The sequence below is a fragment of the Eupeodes corollae genome, chromosome 2 (assembly GCF_945859685.1).
Source record: "Eupeodes corollae chromosome 2, idEupCoro1.1, whole genome shotgun sequence".
Taxonomy (NCBI): Eukaryota; Metazoa; Arthropoda; class Insecta; order Diptera; family Syrphidae; genus Eupeodes; species Eupeodes corollae.
In genome coordinates this window covers 73,786,081-73,808,585 of record NC_079148.1, presented here as the reverse complement: position 1 = coordinate 73,808,585, position 22,505 = coordinate 73,786,081, and the positions used below count along the sequence as shown (strand labels likewise).

The 22,505-nt window shown below is 31.0% G+C and overlaps 2 protein-coding genes across 2 annotated transcripts; one reads left to right on the top strand and one right to left on the bottom strand.

Annotated features, from left to right (window-relative positions):
- Positions 1 to 1,095: 1,095 nt before the first annotated feature.
- LOC129948011 (myrosinase 1-like) lies at positions 1,096 to 8,854 on the bottom strand. The gene is made up of 8 exons (XM_056058813.1): positions 8,740 to 8,854; positions 8,401 to 8,665; positions 2,764 to 3,021; positions 2,420 to 2,689; positions 2,017 to 2,351; positions 1,829 to 1,931; positions 1,525 to 1,628; positions 1,096 to 1,457 (listed from the first exon to the last, which is right to left on the bottom strand). The coding sequence occupies exons 1-8, from the start codon at positions 8,778 to 8,780 to the stop codon at positions 1,337 to 1,339; spliced, it is 1,497 nt and encodes a 498-aa protein (XP_055914788.1). The 5' UTR covers positions 8,781 to 8,854; the 3' UTR covers positions 1,096 to 1,336.
- An 8,717-nt stretch (positions 8,855 to 17,571) lies between these two features.
- Positions 17,572 to 20,206, top strand: LOC129945039 (myrosinase 1-like). The gene is made up of 8 exons (XM_056054700.1): positions 17,572 to 17,577; positions 17,656 to 17,961; positions 18,438 to 18,695; positions 18,773 to 19,045; positions 19,188 to 19,522; positions 19,583 to 19,685; positions 19,862 to 19,965; positions 20,032 to 20,206. Exons 1-8 carry the CDS (start codon positions 17,572 to 17,574, stop codon positions 20,204 to 20,206), a joined length of 1,560 nt encoding a protein of 519 aa, XP_055910675.1.
- Positions 20,207 to 22,505: the final 2,299 nt, after the last annotated feature.

The window sequence follows — 22,505 nt, the reverse complement described above, 5'->3', positions numbered from 1 at the left end:
GACTTAGAAGGCAATTGAGAAGTAAAGTCCTCTCTCGAGCATGTAAAATCACCATCTATAAGACACTTGTTCTGAAATGTGCTGCAGAGAAGCTTGAAAGCCAAACATCAACAACTCACCCTAGTCTATAATATATTTCATTTTAATTTTTTGTTTAATTGTATTCACTTATTTCTTGTAACGGCCAATGCAGATTTTTGCTCTCATTTGTTTTGCCAATGTACAATGCATATTGAAATTGATAGCTAATTTACTCTGTCTCTTTGCTGTCTAACCATCATCGCGGTAACACCAAAAATTGTTTAGCTCCGCAAATTATTATAATCATTTTGGCATATTATATCTAAATTTACTATTTTGGACTTTGCATTATTGAAATTTAATAAATTAGAATCAATTAAATAAGAAAAATTTGTTGCCATTTATTATTTCGATTCAACACTCATCATCCCGGTTCTCATTTATGGCACTAAGGCCTGGACCCTGTCAAAGTAAGATGAGAGCGTCTAAGGATGCTTCGAGAGAAAAATTCTTCAGGTGATTTTTGGTCCCGGAACGCATAGATGGAGAATGGAGGAGAAGATATAACGACGAACTGTACGGGCTGTACAGCGACACTGACCTAGTTAAAAGAATTAAAGTCCAACGGCTTAGATGGCTAGGTCATGTAGAGCGAATGGACATCAACGCTCCAGCCCGGAAGGTCTTCGAATCCAATCTCGAAGGACGGCGGCGCAGTAGAGGAAGACCGTGACTCAGGTGGCGCACCCAGGTGGGAGAGGACCTCAACCAACTTGCCGTGCGAAACTGGAGACAGCTAGCTAGGGAGCGAGCTGGCTGGAGACGCATGTTGTTGAGGCCCAAGTCCGCCCCGGACTGTAGCGCCACCTTAAGTAAGTAAGTAAGTAAGAACAATGTGCACTGGTATTTTCTTTTAAATCTTTTCCTATTTTCCTAACGCTTAAACGTTTTTTGTTCTTGAACGTTTACATCTTAAGTGTATTAAAAACCCCTTTAGTACCTGTAAACTTAAAGAATATTAAATTGGTAAATCCTTACGCAGTGATAAATAAGTGCAAATTCAAAAACGGGATATAATTGTAAAAATGATTTTTAATACATAAATAAATATTATGTTATTTAATTTTTCGAAAAATGATTTTTCTTTTTTAATATGGTTTCAAATTAAATTAATGCATTTCTATGTTAAGATCACAGAAATTGTCTAAATAATATTCGAAAGCTTATTTCTAAAACATGTGAATTCCTACATCTAAATTTATATAATTTATGTAAAATGATTTGAAATGTTTTTACAAACTATATCAATTTTAACTCAACTATCACATGGAATTGTTCTTGTTTCGATGACGTTTTTATAAAACAATGCTGAGTTCTTTGGTATGCGTTCCTTTTTTTCACTGGTTAAATCCACTGAATAAAGACCAAATTTCTCACTGCAAAAATTAAAATAAATGATTTTAAAGAATTTTCAATATATAATTTAATGCTTATGGAACTTACGTGTATCCTTTAAGCCATTCAAAATTGTCAACTAAAGTCCAAGCTGAATAGGAAGTTACGTTGCAACCTTCATTGACTGCATTCATAACTGCTTGAATGTGATTCTTTAGAAATAGTAAAAGAATAGTTTAGGTCAAATAGTAATAAATTTCTTTTGTTTGAATTTAACCAAATTTTAATTTGTGTAACTATTCACAGCTAGGATCTTGGAACTCATGATCAATGGGCCAACATTTTTTTTTAAAATTCAAAGCTGATGTTTTTAATACCATGCGAAAAAATATTTTTTTTCTTCAAAATTTACCTTAAAATAACGAACACGATTATCATCCTCTAATTCTCCATCATCAGACCATCCATTCTCTGTGATCATAACTTCAACATTATTATATTCATCACGTATATATCTTTACAAAAACAAAAGAAAATATATTAAGCAAACAATGAAATAAAAAAAAAACTTAATTTTTATTATATTGCATCACAACTCACTTCAAAAGTCCTTCCAAACCCTCCGGAACACTGTATAACCATTCAGATTTTCCCATTAACCATTCGGGTTCAACACTAGTTTCAATATCTGCGTCTCTATCCATCGATGGAGATTCAAAGCATGGTTTTTCAGCTCGTCTTACAAATCTTGATGTATAATAATTTAAACCAAGAAAATCCGCTGAGCCTTGAACAGTTGTCCTCCAGAATTCATCAAAAATTGGCAAACGTGATTTTCGTCTGCCTTCTTGGAGACTGTTTTTTTGAATATCTTCTACCATAATTTTAGGAAATCCTCCCGACTTACTATAAATAGGATGCGCTAATAATCCTAGCTAAAAAATAAAATAAAACACAAGTGTTATTCATATTCCTAAGCAGAGAGGACTTTCAAAAAGCTTACAGAATATTGCATTATACGATCTACATCAGCGTTATTATTTGTCTTAGAAAATCCAAAGATCGTATCAAGTGTGATTCCAACTTTACCACCTTGCTTCTCAAAGAATTTAGATTGATAAAGACGGTACGTTGCACCATGTGCCTTAAGAAGATTAAAATAGCAGAGATAATCGCCAACTCCAGGCAAGTTAATTGCAGGTGGAAACACTCCAATACCATAACCTAATTTGCAAATTTGATTTGGCTCATTAAATGTTATCCATGTTTTTACCTAAAACGATGATTGGTTTAAAAATTATATTTTTTGTAATTTCTACTAAAATGAGCATAGTTTAAAATTCTTACCCGGTCACCAAAATTTTCAAACAATTCTTCTGCATAAGTTAAAAATTGCTCAACTATCAAGGAATTTGTGAAGCCACCGAATTTTTGTATTTCATATGGTAAGTCCCAGTGGTACATGGTGATCACAGGTTTAATTCCATTTGCCAGGATTTTATCAATCATATTGTTGTAATAATCAATTCCTTTTTGATTTCTCGATGAAATATCACCATTTGGATAGATTCTAGTCCATGCAATGGAAAAGCGATAGAAGTCCACCTTTAAGTGAAGATATTTGTTTTTATTAATTTAAGATTTTTCTTGAATATAGTAGTTAAGATCATAATTTACAGATTCTGATCTGAGAGGTAGGTTGATCTTTATCTATAGGGTTTGTTGGTTATTGAAAAATGAAAGACATCATTTTTAGTAATGAAGGTCACTGACATCTTGATGGCTTTGTTGAGAACCACGAATAATTCTTAAACGTTTGACAAAAAGGACTCAATGAACTGAAGACGTTAAAATAATATATCAAATATGAATTGTTCTCCTCTATTGCTATGATTAATCATGTAAGCTTGATGAACAGATTAAGATTTTTACAAATTTCTTACTTGAAAGTGTTGATGAGTCCGTTCCCAAAAATCAAAAGCGCCAAGAACAATTGTCTTTCGACAGTAAATTGTAAAATTGATTAGTGAAAAAGATTAAGACAAATATATGATTTTAATGAAATAAACATTTACTTTCGAAATTCAGGAACAAAACATCTAATGAAAACCTTTGTTCTCTTGATTCTAATTCGAAACCGTTTTGGAAAATAGCAAAGGTACTAAAAATTAAAAACAATATTAGAACTCGCTTAGAACATAATGATTCCTTGCTCATAACTAGGGAAGAAAAGGTAGATTGTTTTGCAAATTCATATATCAGATATCAGCTCAGAAAACAATACAGTAAATGAGTCTTTCAATAGTTTCCAATAAATGTTTGCGTTTCGAATGCAGGTATCTTGGGAACAATTCAAAATATGGCGTAAGAATAAAGGACCAGGAATAAACACTCTCAAAAACTCGTGTTCTAAAGAACTCCCAATTATTGAGGTAACTTGTATATGCCTTGTTGTTAAAACTTGCTTAAAGTTACATTATTTTCCAACCAAAAAAAGCGAGGAAATGCAGTGAACAATCCAAAGAGCTATCACCCAATAATTTTACTTAGCAATAAAACTTGTTGAGTTTCTTAAGACCTCAAATATCATTACGGTCTAACAATTGACTTAGGAAAGCTTAGAATATCTAACCACATTAAAGAATAACTTACTGCAAAACAGTCTACTGGGCTTGTCCTTTTGGATGTTGAAAAAGCTTTTGATAGTACGAGTATATGGCATTTCCTTTATAAACTCAAGGGGTTTAAATAAATTAGGTGGCGCAAAAGTCCGAAGAGAACCAGGGCCTAGTGACTTACAACTTTCAACCATTCCTGTGTGCGAGTAATATTGTCAAGGATGGAGGGGACCTACAGTATATATGCCGAATCCGAATGGCTAATTTCAGAAAGCACTTTTTCTTTACAAGAATCACTTTTGGAGAATATGTCAATTCCTCGCGAGAGGCAGTACCCGTGAATAAATCTTTAGCTGGCACAGGCAGGGATTGAACCCAAGAACTCTCGCATGACAGTCCAAAGCACTAACAATCATGCCACGAGTACTCAAGGGGTTTAGTTCTCCTTTTTATCTTATAAAAATTGCACAAAGTTTTATCAAAAATAGAAAATTTCAAGTATATTTAAATAATATACATTTCTGCTTAAAAAATATAACCGTGGGGTTACCAAAAGGATCGGTATTGGGTCCGTAACTATCTATTACACACGATGCTGACTTCCTTGAGGAAATCATCCCTAAATAAATTTAATAAGATTATAATTTTCTAGATATAGTCATATTTGTTCACCAACCAGGTAGGTTAAAATCCAAATTACATGAAGGTTTGTTAACATAATTTTGCTTCGAATGCAATCTTCACTTCCAAATTAATTCCATAGGTTGATTTTTTAGCTATTATATTTTTGACAACACTAGTTTAAACAGCTGACGCACGTTTCGTGTTTTGTTTCACTGTCAAACATCTCAGTTTGGTCTATAATTTAACCATAAATCGCCTTACAAACGAACAACGCTTGCAAATTATTGAGTTTTATTACAAAATGCGTTCTCTGTTAAGAATGTTCATCACGCTTCTTTACCGAAAAATTTTGTTCAGCGACAAAGCTGACGTAAATAAGCAGAATTGTCGATTTTGGGAGTAATATCAGCCAGAAGCATTGCAAGAGCTACCAGCTGCAGTTTATGGGCTGGTGGCATCATTGGACCGTACTTCTTTAAAGAGAGAGCAAGAACTTGACTTGCATGACATGTGGTATCAACAAGACGGTGGCACATGCCACACAGCACGCGCAACAATGGACTTATTGAGAGGCGAGTTCGGTGAACATTTTATTTCACGTTCGGGACCGGTCAATGGTTCGCCTAGATCATGCGATTTAACGTCTTTAGACTATTTTTTTGTGGGGCTATGTGAAAGCTTAAGTCTATACAGATAAGCCAGCTTCAATTGACGCATTGGAAGACAACATTGAAGCATTTATTCGTGAGATACCGGTGAAATGTTAGAAAGAGTATGCCAAAATTGGACTTAGTGGATGGACCATTTGAGGCGCACTCAAGGTCAACATATTTTTGAATTTTATGTGTTTTTTTTGTAAATCTCTCCTATAGATTTTAAAAAATCATCCTTTGTATAATAAAATTTTTAAGTTGTAAAAAATATAATTGAAATATCAAATCTCTAAGAAAGCTTCGTTTTTTTATATTGTAATGAATCTATCTATAAAAAAATAAAGTATCTATCTGTCTATCTCTCTTAGTTTAAGGACTTAAATAATAAGATATTTAGCAGTTGTACTGGACTCAAAAGACAAAATAGGCTGTTACAACAAATCAAAAACCTACAATGCAATTTTGCAGAAACAATAAAACTTCATCATTTTTTCTTAGTATGGTTCATAAACATATGGTCTTTTTAATTTAAATAACAATTTTAAAACAAAAAACAATATCATTTTGCTCTTGTTCAATTTTAACTCATTTATTATCTTCTGACAGTAAGTTATTGTAATCGGTCCGATTAGAAAAACTAAACAAAAAGGCTAGTGCCTTAAATGAATTTTATAATACTATATATTGTGATGTGATATCAAAGTGATATAATTTTGAAAAAATAATAATTGTTACCTCGAATATTCTACGAACGAAAAATGATTTTATTTCCAAAACAATTTCATGCACCAAAGCATATCTTTTGTGACATCTGGTAAAAATTTAAAAAAAAAACGAAATGACATTTAAAAAAAAATTAAAAACCTCAAAACAAGACTTGAATATTTTTTTAAAATTAAATATATTGGATATTAACTAATTTGATCTTATACAAAATATAAGAATGTTAAACGTTCAGCAAAATATTAGGAGGAAAGATCAAATTGGCAGTTTACTTACAAAACATAAAAACATAAAAAAAACATTACTAAAACTTGGTAAAAATGAAGGTATTGACTTCAAAATGATTTAGTTCATTGATAAATTTTATTATTTATATAAGATGTTATGTTGACTTCAAATTATTTATCTCACAAAAAATATTATTATAAATATTTTGTTAAAGTTTTATGCAGGACAAATCAAAAAACGGGATGGGAAGTTAACAGTGTGAGATGCGACCCAGCCTTTTTTTTATTAATAAATGAAATTATTGCTATTTTTTGAAGTTCTTAAAAGGGGAAAATAATAAAATAACGTTTTAATCATTTTAGGACTTAGGTTTCAATTTTATAAAAAGAAATACAAAACAGGTAACTAATTTGCATTTACTTTGAAAGTACATAGAAAATACAAAACGAATAAAAATGATGGAGTCATTATTTTCGTGGTTCCAAATTCGCAGCGCTCGCCTTTGGGTCCATTATCGACTCATCAAATGAAAGTTTCACAACATTAGTTAAAAACTTAGCCATTTACAATAATGGATCGATTAACAATCAAACAATGTGTTAAAATTAATTAAAATTTACTAATAAAGTGGTGATTTAGACGTAGTTGCTTTTTACAAAATACAAGACTACTGTTCCAAAGAAATTTGAAATGAGTTAAAGTGTTAAACTGATATCGTGCATAATCGTAATACGGGCACAATCGATAATATTGCTTCTGCTTTCTATGTCACGTAATTTCACCTTTTGGCTACCTCAATAGGCCGTTTAATTTTGTGTGTATGGCTGTGAGCCATTGAAAACCGAGATACCTCCCAAAATGCGCGAAAAATTGGTTACAAATCATCCAAAAAGAATCCTATACAGCGATATTGTTTTTCACACTTAATCACAAAGTCCAAACTTTATAATCATAAATGTTATGTGTTATTTTTATATTTACTTTCTAAACTGAAAAATAATGACCCTGTTATATCAGTTGATAAATAATGCAAAATGTTCAACTACAAGTTCAATGTTATCATCAATCACAAACCCGTTTGGTTTGTTTTATTGTTATTATTATTGTTCACTAAACTAGGTTAACTAGGTAAGGTTATGGACGACCGATGACGTGTCGCCACACTTAGATCCATGTAGAGATTTATTGTGATACCCCAAAATACTAAAATGCCCTCAGAATAACATATAAAAACCTATGATGTCAATGAATTATCTTGTTTTAGCCATTTGGAGGCTTTTATACAGCCTATACAGGCGGTTTCCTGAAATGCCTAGCAGTTCTATAGGTTAATTGTAGAAATTGCTGCTTAAGAGTTTATTTCTAGTGTGGCATGTGCCGGGCAGTGGCATAATAAGTGGGCTGTATCTTCTGGCTCTTCTCCGTCATTGCAGCCTTTGCACATGTCTTCAGTGGTAAGTCGCATTTTCTTTTTATAGTAACCACACAGATTGTGACCTTTTAATATGCTAACCAGCAAATGTTAAAGATATAATGTCAAATTCGGGCCATGGTTTCCTGGCTGTAGCACATGTTTCGAGGTTTTTATTTTTAACATTTGTTTTTTTTTTTAAGGTATCTTGTTGCCAATGATCTGTTTAAGTACAAAAGATGGGTTGTGTACCCGTGAGTCTAGATCATGATAACGACATTATTGACACCTGTTTTGCAGTGTTTGATTTTGCCAAAAGTTCGGCTTTAAAGACACTGCTTTGATCGGGGAGTCTCAAAGAGTTCATCTACCCTCTCATCTGTTTTCAAGCCGTCATTATAGATGGATATTGTCTACTCACTTATGTGTGGGACATTGTTCAACTATTCGTTCATTTGACTTACTCAAAAGTTCGCTTTGAGCCTAATGTTTATATTGGATATTGTAGAAGTACACAGCGATACAAATTTCCGTAAAACAATAAATCAATATATGCAATACACTATATGAAAATTGAAAGCGATTGAACCTGATTAATCCTAAGAGCTATTAGCACAGACACCAGAAAAATTAGGAAACCGATGGTGGTTTTATTCAAATGGACCAATCTTTAAAAATCTACTTAACATCTAAAAAAACACACCAAAAATAAAAATCAAAAACTTACATTTAGATGTTTTAAGGCTTTCAAGTCCAAATCAAAATTATTATAAGAATCCAACGCTATATCACCATTCGATTCATCCTTAATTTTATCCTGATGATTGTGTGTAAATACATCCCAAATTGATGGACCTTTATTGTCGGCATTCCAAGCACCTTCTATTTGGTAGGCAGATGTCGATACACCAAAACTAAAATCTTTTGGAAATTTTAAACTTTCTTCACTAAAAAAACTGCAATTTTCAGCTTGTGTAAGGCTTTGTAAGCTTCTATAAAATAAAAAGTAAAAAAGATTCAACTCAACTAATTTAATAAAATCGAAAATTGCTTTTGCTTAACTTACACGAGAATGCCAATAATCAAGATAATGACGATTGAACACATTTTATTGTTTTGATCTTAAAAATATACTTACAGATTCAATTTATAGCCCGCATTATCTTATTCCGGTTTTTTGATTCACAAATAAATGAACTTTCATTGATTAGATTAAAATACATAACAAACTGAGATCGATAGAAATTTCCATAGACTTTTTTTTTAACCATAACACACATCAAGCGAATTATTTGTGTATTGTATTTGAATGCAAAACCTATAAGTTTGAAAAACTTAAAACGTGAAGTACATAAATTAAAACAAAACAAAAAACAATATACGCATACGTAATTTTAGATTTCTAATCACATGCCTTCAGGGGGCATGTCTTGATAGAAAAACATTATTTCATACGTCACGTTTATTGTTTCCTAAACATTACTATCTCAGTTATCGCTCCATTTACTCGTATACTTCTTAATGATGCGCATCTTGGCAAAACAGATAGTTTTGAAAACAATAAGTTTAATGTATCTTCAAAACCAAGGTTTAGTTTTCTTTATGCAAAAACATACAAAGTGGCGTCATAAGGTTTTTTTTTTTTTTTTTTTTTTTGAAGATTTAAATATTATATTTTTAATAATAATTGATGTTTAAATGGTGATACAAATATCTCAGATGTGGAACTTCTAAATGTCAAGATGAGTATTTTAAACAGGTGACACTAACTTCTTTGGTGATTTCAAAATACAAGTTTCAATGCAGAGAACAAGATTTAGTACCTAAACAAAATAAAGATTTTAAATACAAAAAAGATTTCAATTTCCGTTGTTCCTTTAACAAGGGTGGATCTAGACATTTAATCACACCCTTAACATTAAGGGGAGTTTTTGGGCAACGCTTAAAAATGTTCGTTAATATTCTGTAATGGAATAACATAATGTGCCTCTTAACCTTTTATTTACATATTTGAAGGGCTATAACGACAATTTTATCAATTAGATTTTCTTAGCATTGCAAGATTTCAAAATTTATCTTAATTTTTAGAGCTGAAATATGAGTTGATTATGAATATGATTTCTATTAATGCCAAGAACAGTAAATAAGAACGAGACATGGAATTTCGAAAAAAAATTTAATATTTTAAATTTCCCATAGGAAGTTACTGTAATGGGTCCGATTTGTCAAATTGAAAATTTTGGCATTTCTTGACGTTTCAAGGTCCCTAGAGTCGAAATAAACTTTTTTAGAAAGATGTCTGTGCGTGCGTCCGTTTGTCCGTACTTTCGCGACGTTTTTTTCGTCGTCCATAGCTCAAGAACCAGTAAAGATATCGATTTCAAATTAATTTTGTTATACAGATAATAAAGCAGAAAGATGCAGAAAGGGCTCTCAAGAAAATTGCGTGGGTGGTTTTCTTACCATAGCAGTTTGAAAAAAAGGTGAACATTTTGGTTAACCCTAAATATCTTACGAACCAAAAACGCTATAGACTTGAATTAAATTTTATATAATATATTGTAACGTGATATCCAAGAAGTATATTTTTTGAAAAAAATCCATTGAACGTTTTTTTTTAAATAAAAAAAAAAATTGTCACCTCCAAAATTTTACGACAAAAATATGATTTCATCTCCAAAACAATTTTTTGCAACGAAGAATAATGTCTTTGACAGCTGATAAGATTTTGAGAAAAATCGAATAGACCGTTTTTTATAAAAAATAAAAATCATACATTACTCAAAGTTGGGATAAATTGAACATTGATTCAAAAACTTGAAATTTAGGCTTCAAACTCATTTAATCTTATAAGAAATATTGTTTTCAATGTTCTTAAAAATGTTGAGAAAATCGAATTGAAAATTTTTTACAAAAATAAAAACGTAAAAAAAATTAATAAAAGTTGGTAAAAATTGATTTTCGACTCAAATATCTTTTCAAAAATTTGAAATATTGGCTTCAAACATAACTTTATCTCACAGAAAATGTTGTTTTCGACGTTCAGTTAATTTTATTTAAAAAATCGAACTATCCGTTTTTTCATTTAAAAAAAATAAAATCTACAAAAAATAGTACGCAAACTTGGTTAAAATTGATGTGGGATCTCGATATCTCGTGAACAATAGAAGATATTGATTCAAACTAATTTCATTCGTTCAATTTTACATACATTTTTTTTATAATAAGCGCACACGCAAGGGGATCATAGTACCCTTATTATGTAGACACAGTGTGGGCATTCCACATTCGCGTAGTACGGCTAAAGAACGAATCTCTGTACTTGACAGTACGACCGAAGTTGGGCTCGATGAGATTGGTAAATTGGTTTTCGACAAAAAATTTTGTTAGCAAAAAAAGATTTTGAAATCAAACTATTTTCTTATATGCAAAATAATGTTGGTAATTTTATTTTTTTAAGAATAATTCAACTGACAACTTTTTTAACAAAACAATAAAAACTTACAAATTTGTAAGCAAGACAAATCGACAGAAGCGATGGAAAGTTATCAGTGGGGGTCGCATCCCAGCCTCTTTTTTTTTAAATTAAAAAATATATACAAAGGCATTCTTTATCATCAAATATTATTGAGACAGATTTTCTACAGAAAAAATAAAATATGTATTAAAATCGGTTGATGAGTTCCTGAGAGAACTTAAAAACAAAATAACGGTTCCAAGTTAAAAACAAAACTAAGAGAAAATTTAATACAAATCTATCGGTTTGTTTTTGAGAAAATTCGAATTTTCTAATTTTGGCCTACAACTGTTATTTTTAGTCTTAAACAAACTAAAAAAAAAACCCTAATTCGTATCGGCTTAAAACTTAAATTTCCATGTTTGAACTCAATCGACCCAATGATTTGAGAAGATTTCTTTAATTAAAAAGAGGCTGGAATGGGACCCACACTGATAACTTCCCATCCCGTCTGTCGATTTGTCTTGTTTAAAAGTTTGTAGGCTTTCGTGTTAGGTTAAACAAAATTGTCATTTGAATTATTCTTAACAATTTTTAAATTACCAACAATATTTTTCATATCAAGAAATAATTTAGTTTGAAAACCTAGTTTTGTTAAATAGATTTTTAGTCGAAAACAATTTTTTACCAATTTAAGTAGCATTTTTTAAATTTCTTAAATTTTTACAAATTGGATGAATGAAATTAATTCGAGAAATATCAATAACCGACTATCAGATTTTACAAAGTTTGCGTCCTATTTTTTTAGATTTTTTTTTATGAAAAAAACAGACTGTTGGATTTTTATAAAAAAAAACTATTGAATATCGAAAACAATATGTTCTGTAAAATAAAAAGAGTTTGAAGACAATATTTTTAATTTTTAAAAAGCTATTTGAGTCGAAAGTAAATATTTACCAAGTTTTAGTATTGTTTTTTTTTTTTTTTTGGTTTTTATTGTTTGTAAAAAAATTGTCAATTAGATTATTTTCAAAATTTTACTGAATGTTGACAACAATATTTTTTAAAGGAGAAAAGTAGTTTAAAGCCAATATCTCAAAGTTTTGAAAAGATATTTGAATTGAAAATCAATTTATACCAACTTTGAGTAATGTTTTCTTAGGTTTTTTTTTATAAAAAAATGTCCATTCGATTTTTCGCAAAATTTTACCTGATGTTAAAAACGTTATTTTTCGTTGCAACAAATTATTTTGGAGATAAAATCATTTAGTATTCGTAAAATTTTCGAGCTGAAAAATGTTTGTTTTCAGATTTTTTGATATATAAAAAAAACGTTAGTATATTCTCAATTGAAGTCTAGCGTTTTTGGTTCATGAGGTATTTAGGGTTTACCAAAATGTTCACCTTTTTAAAAAACTTTAATGTTAAAAAACCACCCACCAACTTTTTTGGGAGCCCTTTGTGCATCTTGCTGCATTATTATCTATATAATTATGTATTTATTTGAAGTCGATATCTCTTCTGGTTCTTAAGCCATGGACGACGAAAAAAACTTTCCGAACGTACGCACATACGAACGCACAGAGATTTCTCTAACAATCTTTTATGTAAAAATTCAATTGGAAAATTCGGACCGATTACAATAACTTATTATAAGAAGTTAAAAATTATGTTTTCTCAGAATATAATATTAAATTTATGATCTATAAATCATTTCATTTTATTTTCATTTATTTATTGTATGATTATACTCTGTAAGATACAATATCTTATTAGCTAGAGAAAATCTCAGTATCATAATACTATTTTTACAAAAGTTGTGCTTTGAATTCAAAAGGTGGAAATATTTGTGCATTAAACAGATTAACAAAACAAAATCAATTATGTAGGTATAAGTTATAAAAAATAAGAAAGTAATATATATATATATTTACATTCGAAATTATCTAAAAATTTAAATTTACAATTCATCATCATAACGATCACCATCATCATCATCATTATCATCATCATCATCATCAACATCATCTTCATCATCGAATAAGCACAGAGCTAGGAGAAGAATTCTCTTAGCATTTTTCCAAAAACGGTCGGACTGCTTATAATTTTAACAGAGCGAGGGAGGGAGTTCCACAAACGAATAGAATGCACATAAAACTGGAGCTCAGATACAAGGAATGAGTAACATACTGGGATAAGGTCGCATGATCTTACAGATCGCGTAAAGTGTATTTTATTATATAAGTATTCAGGTTGATGTGATTGTATGATATTTTTAAGCATGGTTAAAGTTCTTACTTTAAAGAGATTATCGAGTGAAATGCCATAGATTGACATAGAAAAACTTGAGATGTGGTCATATCTCCTAAGACCATAAACATAACGCGTGATACTGTTGAATGCAACTTTGACTTTTCGCTTGTGTTCGAAGTCACAATTACTACACACCTCACAATAGAAAAGCATAAGGGGTACTAGTAACGTTTTGGCCAATATTAAGCGTGTTTTCAAAGGCGTTATGTGATGAGACGACCAGAGCAGTTGAAGACCTCCAAGGTTTTTTCTTAAGAAATAATATTTTCTCTTAATCAAAATCTGAAAATAGTAAATAAATAAATCATTATTAACAAAACCGTGGATGAAAGATTTTCTTTTACAATTTATGGACCTCCCTGGATACTTCATTGGGTTAAGGTTGATGAGTTTTTGAGGTGCTGTTTCACCAAACACTTTTTACTTTGCGAATTTTTACTTTCTAAATTACGTTTCACTGATGCAAATGGTTCTGTTTTCAAAGAATTCTAGAGGGTTTAAGTCAAAGGGGCTTGGTTGCCGATTAACATCACCGTGGCGCGAGATAATCATGCTTTAAAACCGATCAAGTAGAATATCGATTGTGTCTTGAGCTGTGTGGCGCATTGCCACAATATGTCTTCGGTGTCCATATCAATTAATTTAGGACACAAGAAGGTAGTGAACATCGCGCTTCATCCTGGCCAGCATAATTTTCTAAGAAGTACGGACCGATGATGCCTCCAGCTCAAAACCAACTCCAAACAGTAACTTTACTTGGATGCATTGGTATTGGCATTATTGCTGTATATGTTCGTTAGGTTTCACCTTTTTTTTTGTGGGTGCATGTTTAAATCACCACGCAAAAATTGGTCATGCTGTTATCTGGTCAAGTTCTTGTGATAGCTCCGGATTATTCTGCACATTCCCACAAACAGCGGTTGTTAAATGGCTGCGCTACGTCAGAAAAAAAAAACGTTCGAAGAAGCCCCTCCCTCGATTCCATTAGCTAACAAAAATCGTAAGGGAAATGTAATAAATCCGGCCACGATTTGTTTCGCTATGTTTCTGTTCAAAACTGGGTGGAAAATTAAAAACACAGACTCCAATTAACATATAAAGTTGTTTTGATATTTATTCATTCCGGTGTCAATTAAACGTTCTTTGATCTTTGATCTCTGTCGTCATATGTTGATATATAACTAAGGAATTTTCGTTTGAACTTAATTTGTTTTTATTTTTATTATTTTAATAAAAATGTACTCAAATTAAAGCACGTAATAAGTTAGATTTGAAATTAATTGAACATTTATGTAAAGTTCATACTTTTAAAATGTATTTGAATATGGCTAATTTGCTTACGTTACTTTTACTCTCTTTTATCATGTTCTGAATTAAAGAAGGTATGCTGATAGATAACTATTCGCCAATTTTTTGTATGTCAGTATGGTAGTTTACAAAGTGGTCCTATAAAACTTGACATTCAAACCTTTTTTGTAGCGTAGGTTTAGTGTTAGTCATGCAATTATGAAGTTTAAACAAATTTCGGTAAAAAACATTGTTAAAAAAGTATGCATACGCCCAGTACATCGTTATAACATTGTAGTTTTTAGTCATTAGTTTTAAAGGATAATCGATAAATGTATTTAATCTCACAATCCACTTGCTATCAAATTTTATAAGTCAATCTATAAATATAACGGTTGGGTAACAGTAACAGATACATATATTGATTAAATAGAATAAAATTGTAAACCATAAAAAAACATATATGTACTTTAATTTCAGAAAACATTCCTAATCTTTTCATCTTGTTGTTGAGATAATATAAATGTTAGTCACAATCTTCTTTTCTTGATAAAATAACAAAAATGGTTAATATTTTTGCCGTTTGAATAAGTTTCTTGATCATTGTTAAGTCTCTTTCATATTAATAAGCTTTTAAACCATCTTCTCTTAATTTCACCACACTCAGTTTGTAATTGCTGTGTGGAAAGTTATTTGTTTATGGTGATAAGCTCATTTCTTATCAAATGATGGTCGAAGATTTATCGAAATCTATAAGCATGGGGGAGAGAAAACCTTTGCTTAATAGTAAGCAATTCGTATTAAAACTGTCAGATTTATAAAAGGTCCGAGTGACATAATTCTCCAAGAAATAACCCCCTAAAATAAAAATGAAATAAAAAAGTTGTCAATTGAATTATTCTTAAACATTTCAAAATTACCAACAATATTTTGCATATAATGAAATAGTTTTTTTCTAAATCTAGTTTGTCAACGAGATTTTTAGTCGAAAACCAATGGTTTTTTTTCAATTTTAGTAGCATTTCCTTTAAGTTTTTATTTCTTGTATAAACAAATACAAATTGGATAAATTGAATAAATTTAAAAGATATCGAGAACCGAGCATCAATTTTTAACAAATTTGCGTAATATTTTTTGTTGATTTTATTTTCTTATAAAAAAAACGGACTGTTGGATTCTTATAAAAAATTATTGAATACCTAAAACAATATTTTCTGTGAAATAAAATCAGTTTAAGGCCAATATTTTTAATTTTTGAAAAGCTATTTGAGTCGTAAGTAAATTTTTACCAAGTTTTAGTAGGTATTACTTTTTTAGGTTTTTATTTTTTGTAAAAAAAATGTCGATTTGATTTTTCTCAAAATTTTTTGGAATGTTGAAAACAATATTTCTTATAAGTTAAAATTAGTTGAAGGCCATAATCTCAGATTTTGAATTAATATTTGTAAAAAAAACTGTCAATTCGATTTTTCTCAACATTTTAGCAGAAATTGAAAACGTTATTTTTCGGTTAAAAAAAATATTTTGGAGATAAAATAATTTTTTGTTCCAAAAATTTTCGAGGTGACACAAAAACTGAACATTTTTTTCAGTTTTTTCGATTTATAAAAAAAAACCTTTAATTTTGTACATAAGAATAAATCTTTTTTGTGTTTCCATCAAACAAGAAGATTTAAAAATGATTAAGTTGGACAGCACGTTCTAAAATGCAAATGGTGTTTCGATGTTTCTTATGAACTGTAAGTGAGATAGTTTGATTCGTGTTAAACAATGAAAAACTGAAAAGTTCATCACCATATAAGAATATGCTACCTACTCCATGTGCATTTTTTTTAAATTTGACAAATCTATATTTTTGTACACAAACATGCAAATAAACAGACCATAATGCATTATCTGTGAAACCAACTCCTCCACACGGGTTTTTCTTCACAAATTTTGACTCACTTCACAAATTTTGACCCCAACTGGAATTGAGTCGAATCAAGCTCATTTCAATTCGATTCAGGTATATAAAGAATTGAGACGAGCTTCAAGCTGTTCGTGGTAGTTTACGAACAAACCCCTTCTTGAAGTTTATTTTTGTGTCAAAGCTGCAATTGTTAAATAAGTTTTTTTTATAGAATCTCAGTTTCCATATTATTTGTTACCATTTCTTCTTGAAAATCGTCCATTTTATTGGTTTCAGTTAGTTTTTTTTGCTAAATTAATTTTAACTTTTGATGTTCACAAAACTTTCTTCTACTTGTGTTTTTTTTTATTATTGCTCTGACAGGTCTTCTTTCAGTTGCATCAATTTTTAAATGCAAAAGTGTGGCTACTGCCTATGGGTTCTCTCGGGAATTTTCTGCTATACTATTAATGGAATGGCCAAAAACACGGGTAATACATAATTACAATTCAATTCGAGTCTTTAGTGATATTGTTCGTGAGATATTTAGGGTTAACCAACATTTTCAAGTTTTTTAAATTTCTATTTCGATTTTCTGAGTGGAGTTAATTTCCAGTAAGCTACAAATGTTTTCTAATATAAATTACTCAAAGCTAAGAAAAGCAAATACTTTTTTACTAACCATCAATAATAACTTTTGCAAAAGCAGTAGTACAGTAGTTTTAAATAATTTCATAGTTTTTGCCATAGATTTTGTGTGCCTGTCCCACTGTACAATTGAACCAGATTATAATCAAATGAATAAAATAAATGAAGACGTGCGTTCTTTGTCAAGATAAACAAAATCTTATCAATATAAAATTGAAGCTTTTTTTCTGGAGCTTCTGCTGTTCCTAAAAAATGTATAAACATTTATTCTACTGACAGTTCGTTTAAGACTAAACTGAACAATGGTAGTACCATTTGGCTTCATTCTGCTCACAGCGTAATCATATAACAAATAAATTAATTTTAAATTTTTATTTTATTTATAGTTTTTCTGTTTTTTGTCTAGTATTTTCTTCTTCGTCAATCCCATAGGAACTATTGAACAGATATTGACTTCGTGTGATCTTCCTCCAAGTGGAAGTCCATATTTTCCAAAGAATTTCAGTTTTGGTGTAGCAACATCTGCTTACCAAATTGAGGGCGGATGGAATGCCGACGGTAAGGGTCCATCAAGCTGGGATGACTTCACGCAAAACTATCCACACTTGATTAGTGATGGTTCCACAGCTAACATAGCAGCTGATTCATATCACCGATTCGATCAGGACTTATCGGCCTTAAAAGATCTCAAAGTAGGTGAAATTCACACACAAATTTTGTTTTGTTTTTTCATTCTACTAAAAAAAATGTACTTAAATGAACTTATTCATTTAGAAAAGACATTGAAAGCTTTTATTAACGAAACAAAGATCATAGCCAAAGTTATTGTTTAAAGCTTGAAATTCATATGTGTCTCGTTTTATTAGTGATTATGTACATCAAATGTTATTTTTGGCGATCAGGCATAAAGCTTGCATTTTTTAGAGACTAGAATGTTACTAGATCTGAGGCTTCCAGAAACTGATCTGGGACCCCAAGCCTTTCTCATTTTTGACAATTATGGATACTTTTTGTGTGATTTCAAAGCTTTTTGTGGGTGGAATTTGAATTGGAATATTCATGCTTTTTAAATTAACTATTTATATGCCATATTGACAAAGTTTGAATTAATTGTGTTTCAAGTAAAAACCTTAATTTTGTTCGTAATATAAAATGTCCCTTTTTCCAGGTAAACCACTACCGTTTCTCCATATCTTGGTCTCGAATTTTTCCCAATGGCGACATATCATCTCGAAATCAAAAAGGAATTGATTATTATAATAAAGTTATTGATAAACTATTGGAAAACGGTATTGAACCGATGGTCACAATGTTTCACTTCGATCTTCCTCTAGACATTCAAAAAATTGGTGGATTAACAAATGATCTATTTGTTCAAATGTTTGTCACATATGCAACTGAACTATTTGAAAATTTTGGCGATAGAGTAAGTTAAATAATTTTCAAATTTTTAGAACAACAAAATATGTACGTTCATAATAAGAGAGCTCGTTCGTTGTGTAGGTGAAATTATGGCTAACCTTCAATGAGCCACACTATTTTTGCAAGTCAAGCTATGCCGACGGATTCCATCCACCACAAGTTGATCTTAAGGGTGAAGGAGATTATATGTGTATGAACAATACAATAAAGGCACATGCTGAAGCCTATAAAGTTTACAAGTCAAGATTTTATGAAAAGCAGAGAGGCAAAATTGGTCTGGCCTTAGGCAGCTATTTCTATTTTTCGAAGTCGAGTGAAACTGAAGCAGCCGCTCACCGTGCATTACAATTTAGTGTGAGTTTTCTTTAAGACTTACTTTACTATTATCAAACAATTTTTACTCGTCTATTGTTAAAGAACTGGTGTACCTAGATTTTGAATTTAAAACGTATACCTTCAAGTATATTCCTAAATGTGAAAACATATTTAACTCTAGTTGGGATTCTTAGCTCAACCTATATTTTCAAAATCTGGAGGATATCCTGAAGAAATGACTAAAGGCATCGAATTAAATAGTTTAAAAGAAGGAAGGCATCGTTCACGCTTACCAAATCTTAGCGGATATTGGAAAAATCTTACCCAAGGTTCAGCTGATTTTTTCGCTCTTAATTATTACACTTCCAGATTGATTAAACGTTCTAGAAATCCAAGTGGTTTCAGTCCATCATGGGAGCATGATATGGATTGTGATGAATCCTTAGACCCAACATGGCTAAAAGGTAAAACATCTTGGTTGTACTGCGTTCCAGAGGGACTCGAAAGTTTGTTAAAGTAAGCTTAATGTGTGTACAAATGTCAAATGAAAAACAAAGTAACGATTTTTTTAAAAAGGTATATTCGCGATGAATATGAAAACATAGAAGTTATAATTACAGAGAACGGATGGGCTGATGAAGGTGAATTTGAAGATGACAGTCGGATTCAATATTTAAAAGTAAGTTATGCGTAAAAAGTACAAGTCGTATTCCTCTTAATTAATAATAAGGTATAAACAAGAATTTAAACTCGATAATAATAATTATTTGACTGTAATGTTCTTCAATTTATTTAAAATGTTGATTTGTATTTTCTTTAATTTAATTTTTCATTTTTATATTTATTTTCAACAAGAGTCATTTACAAGCAGTCTTAAATGCAATTAATGATGGCTGCAATGTCACTGGCTATACATATTGGAGCCTTATGGATAATTTTGAATGGGAAAGTGGATTCACGTAGGTTTAATTGTTTTATATTTTGGAACACATGTGAACGAAAATAAATAATTTAAATGTTTTTAGTGCTAAATTTGGCCTGTATGCGGTTAATATGCTAAGTCCAAAAAGAGAAAGAACTCCAAAGAAATCTGCTGATTACTATAAAAAAGTAATTAAGTATAAGAAATTGTTAAACGAAATCAATATGTACACTTTATTAAAAAATCATAAAATAAATAAAAAAAGTAAAAACAGTTAAAACTAAGGCATTTCAATTGAACTATGTATTTTTGACAAATTTAAAGAAATAGGTACATATCTGTGTATACATCAATTGACTTCAGTTAGATAAGCAGGAAGTTTGACAAAGACTTACAAAGCGATAATATTAATAAAAAGTAATATTAACTAAAATATAAACTAAGAAGCAACCTAACTTCAACTACTTATAGCAACAAATTAAATTCAAAGCTTGCAAATTTGAAATTGTTATTTGTAGAGTCAATTGGTATAGAGAATTTGTGAACCTTACTGATTAATTTATTAAGAGAACTGGTAGCGGCATAGTTCGATCTGCTAAAAATTGATTTAAGGTTATAATTTATTTTATTAACGTTGCGTAAAAAATTCGAAAGATGTTAAGAGCATCTACAAGATTTTATTCCCCAATTACAGCGACAAGGACACCACCACCGCTGTCTTAACAATGGATAAAACCACCTACTGGCTCATATCCTCTTATCTTGGCCACGACAGCCCAATTCCAGGAGACACCTTGAGGAAGGCGATTGCCAACTCATGTGTGAGGCTTAGAGCCACCTCTCAATAGAACAGTAACAATACTGGACATACTACTATTCTAGACAATTTCAGATCTATCCCATGGTAAAAGCTTCCATGTGCCCATCCCTTCAAGACCCTCCTGGGAAGAAGAGAGACCCCTGGAAGACGATGCGGTACACTTCTATACAGACGGTTCAAAGACCGATTACGGAGTTAGAAGTGAATCTCAAGTCTGAACTGAATCTCAGTCTATCATACAGACTTCCCAATCAATGTAGTGTATTCCAGGCAGAAGTAATGGCGATTAAAGAGGCATTATATTAGCTCAAAGAAAACGTTATAACTTGCACGGATATACGATTCTTCTCGGACAGCCAAGCCGCTCTTAAATCTCTAGCGTCTGTCTCCACAAACTCTCAAATAGTCCACGATTGCCGATCATCCCTGAATGAGAGGACGGAAGAGTTTAATATTTACCTCATTTGGGGCCGGGCCACAGGGACATTCCGGGAAATTGCAAAGCCGATGAGCTCGCTAAAAACAGAACACTTCTGCCTAATGTTAGACAAAAATATAACATAGGAACACCACTTGCTATATGCAAATATCCTCTCTTAAACAATATGCTCCAACCAAGCAAATATGGCCAAGCATAGACTTACTCGTAATAAGGTCAAAAGGCTTGATATCCCTGAGCAGACAAAATATAAGCTCTACAATTGGAGAAATAACAGGACACTTCCTCATAAGAAGACATGCTCTGAAGCTAGCGGTCTACACAAATGAGCTGCATGGACCAGGAGGAAACAGTCCAACACCTTCTATGTACATGTCCAGTACCCTCCATTAGAAGGAATAACTTTCTCGGTAATCCCTTCTTCGATAATACCAATGAACTGGCAAACGATTGACACAAAATGTCCAAAACCAATTTTTACCAATCTCATCAATATACCCTCGATCCCAACTTCGGTCGTATTGTTAAGTACAGAGATACGTTCTTTAGCTCTACAATTGGGAATGTTGAATGCCCACACTGTGTCTACATAATAAGGGTACTATGATCCCCTTGAGTGTGAGCTAAGGGGAACTTCTATTGTTCACGAGATATCGAGAACCCACATCAATTTTAAACAAGTTTGCGTACTATTTTTTGTAGATTTTATTTTTTTAAATTAAAAAACGGATTGTTCGATTTTTTAAATAAAATTTAACTGAACATCGAAAACAATATTTTCTGTGAGATAAAGTTATGTTTGAAGCCAATATTTTTAATTTTTGAAAAGATATTTGAGTCGAAAGTAAATTTCTACCAAGCTTTTATTATTGTTTTTTTAGGTTTTTATTTTTTTTTTATAAAAAATCTGTCAGTTCGATTTTCCTCAAAATTTGACCAGATGTTAAAAACATTATTCTTCGTTGCACAACATAATTTTCAAGTTGAAATAATTTTTTGTTTGTAAAATTGACAATTATTTTTTTTCAGTTTTTTTGATTTATGAAAAACCCGTTAATTTTATTTTTTTCCAAAAATATATTTGTTTGGTATCACGTTACAATATTAAATATATAAAATTTTCCTGTCACAGTGTTAGTTGCCATATTCCTATGAAACGGCTTAATCAATTTCAATGAAATTTTTCATATACATTCGGTGTGTCTGAGAATAGGTTTTTATCTATTTTTAACTTCCCATAGGAAGTTATTGTAATGGGTCCGATTTGTCAAATTGAAAATTTTGACATTTCTCGACGTTTCAAGGTCCCTAGTGTCGA

Coding starts and splice junctions, on each gene's coding strand:
- LOC129948011 (XM_056058813.1), bottom strand. CDS start 8,780: ATGTGTTCAATCGTCATTATCTTGATTATTGGCATTCTCGT. Junction 3,022..8,400: donor AAGCCTTAAAACATCTAAAT/GTAAGTTTTTGA, acceptor CTTCACTTAAAG/GTGGACTTCTATCGCTTTTC. Junction 1,458..1,524: donor GAATGGCTTAAAGGATACAC/GTAAGTTCCATA, acceptor TAATTTTTGCAG/TGAGAAATTTGGTCTTTATT.
- LOC129945039 (XM_056054700.1), top strand. Junction 17,962..18,437: donor CGGCCTTAAAAGATCTCAAA/GTAGGTGAAATT, acceptor CCCTTTTTCCAG/GTAAACCACTACCGTTTCTC. Junction 18,696..18,772: donor TTGAAAATTTTGGCGATAGA/GTAAGTTAAATA, acceptor TTCGTTGTGTAG/GTGAAATTATGGCTAACCTT.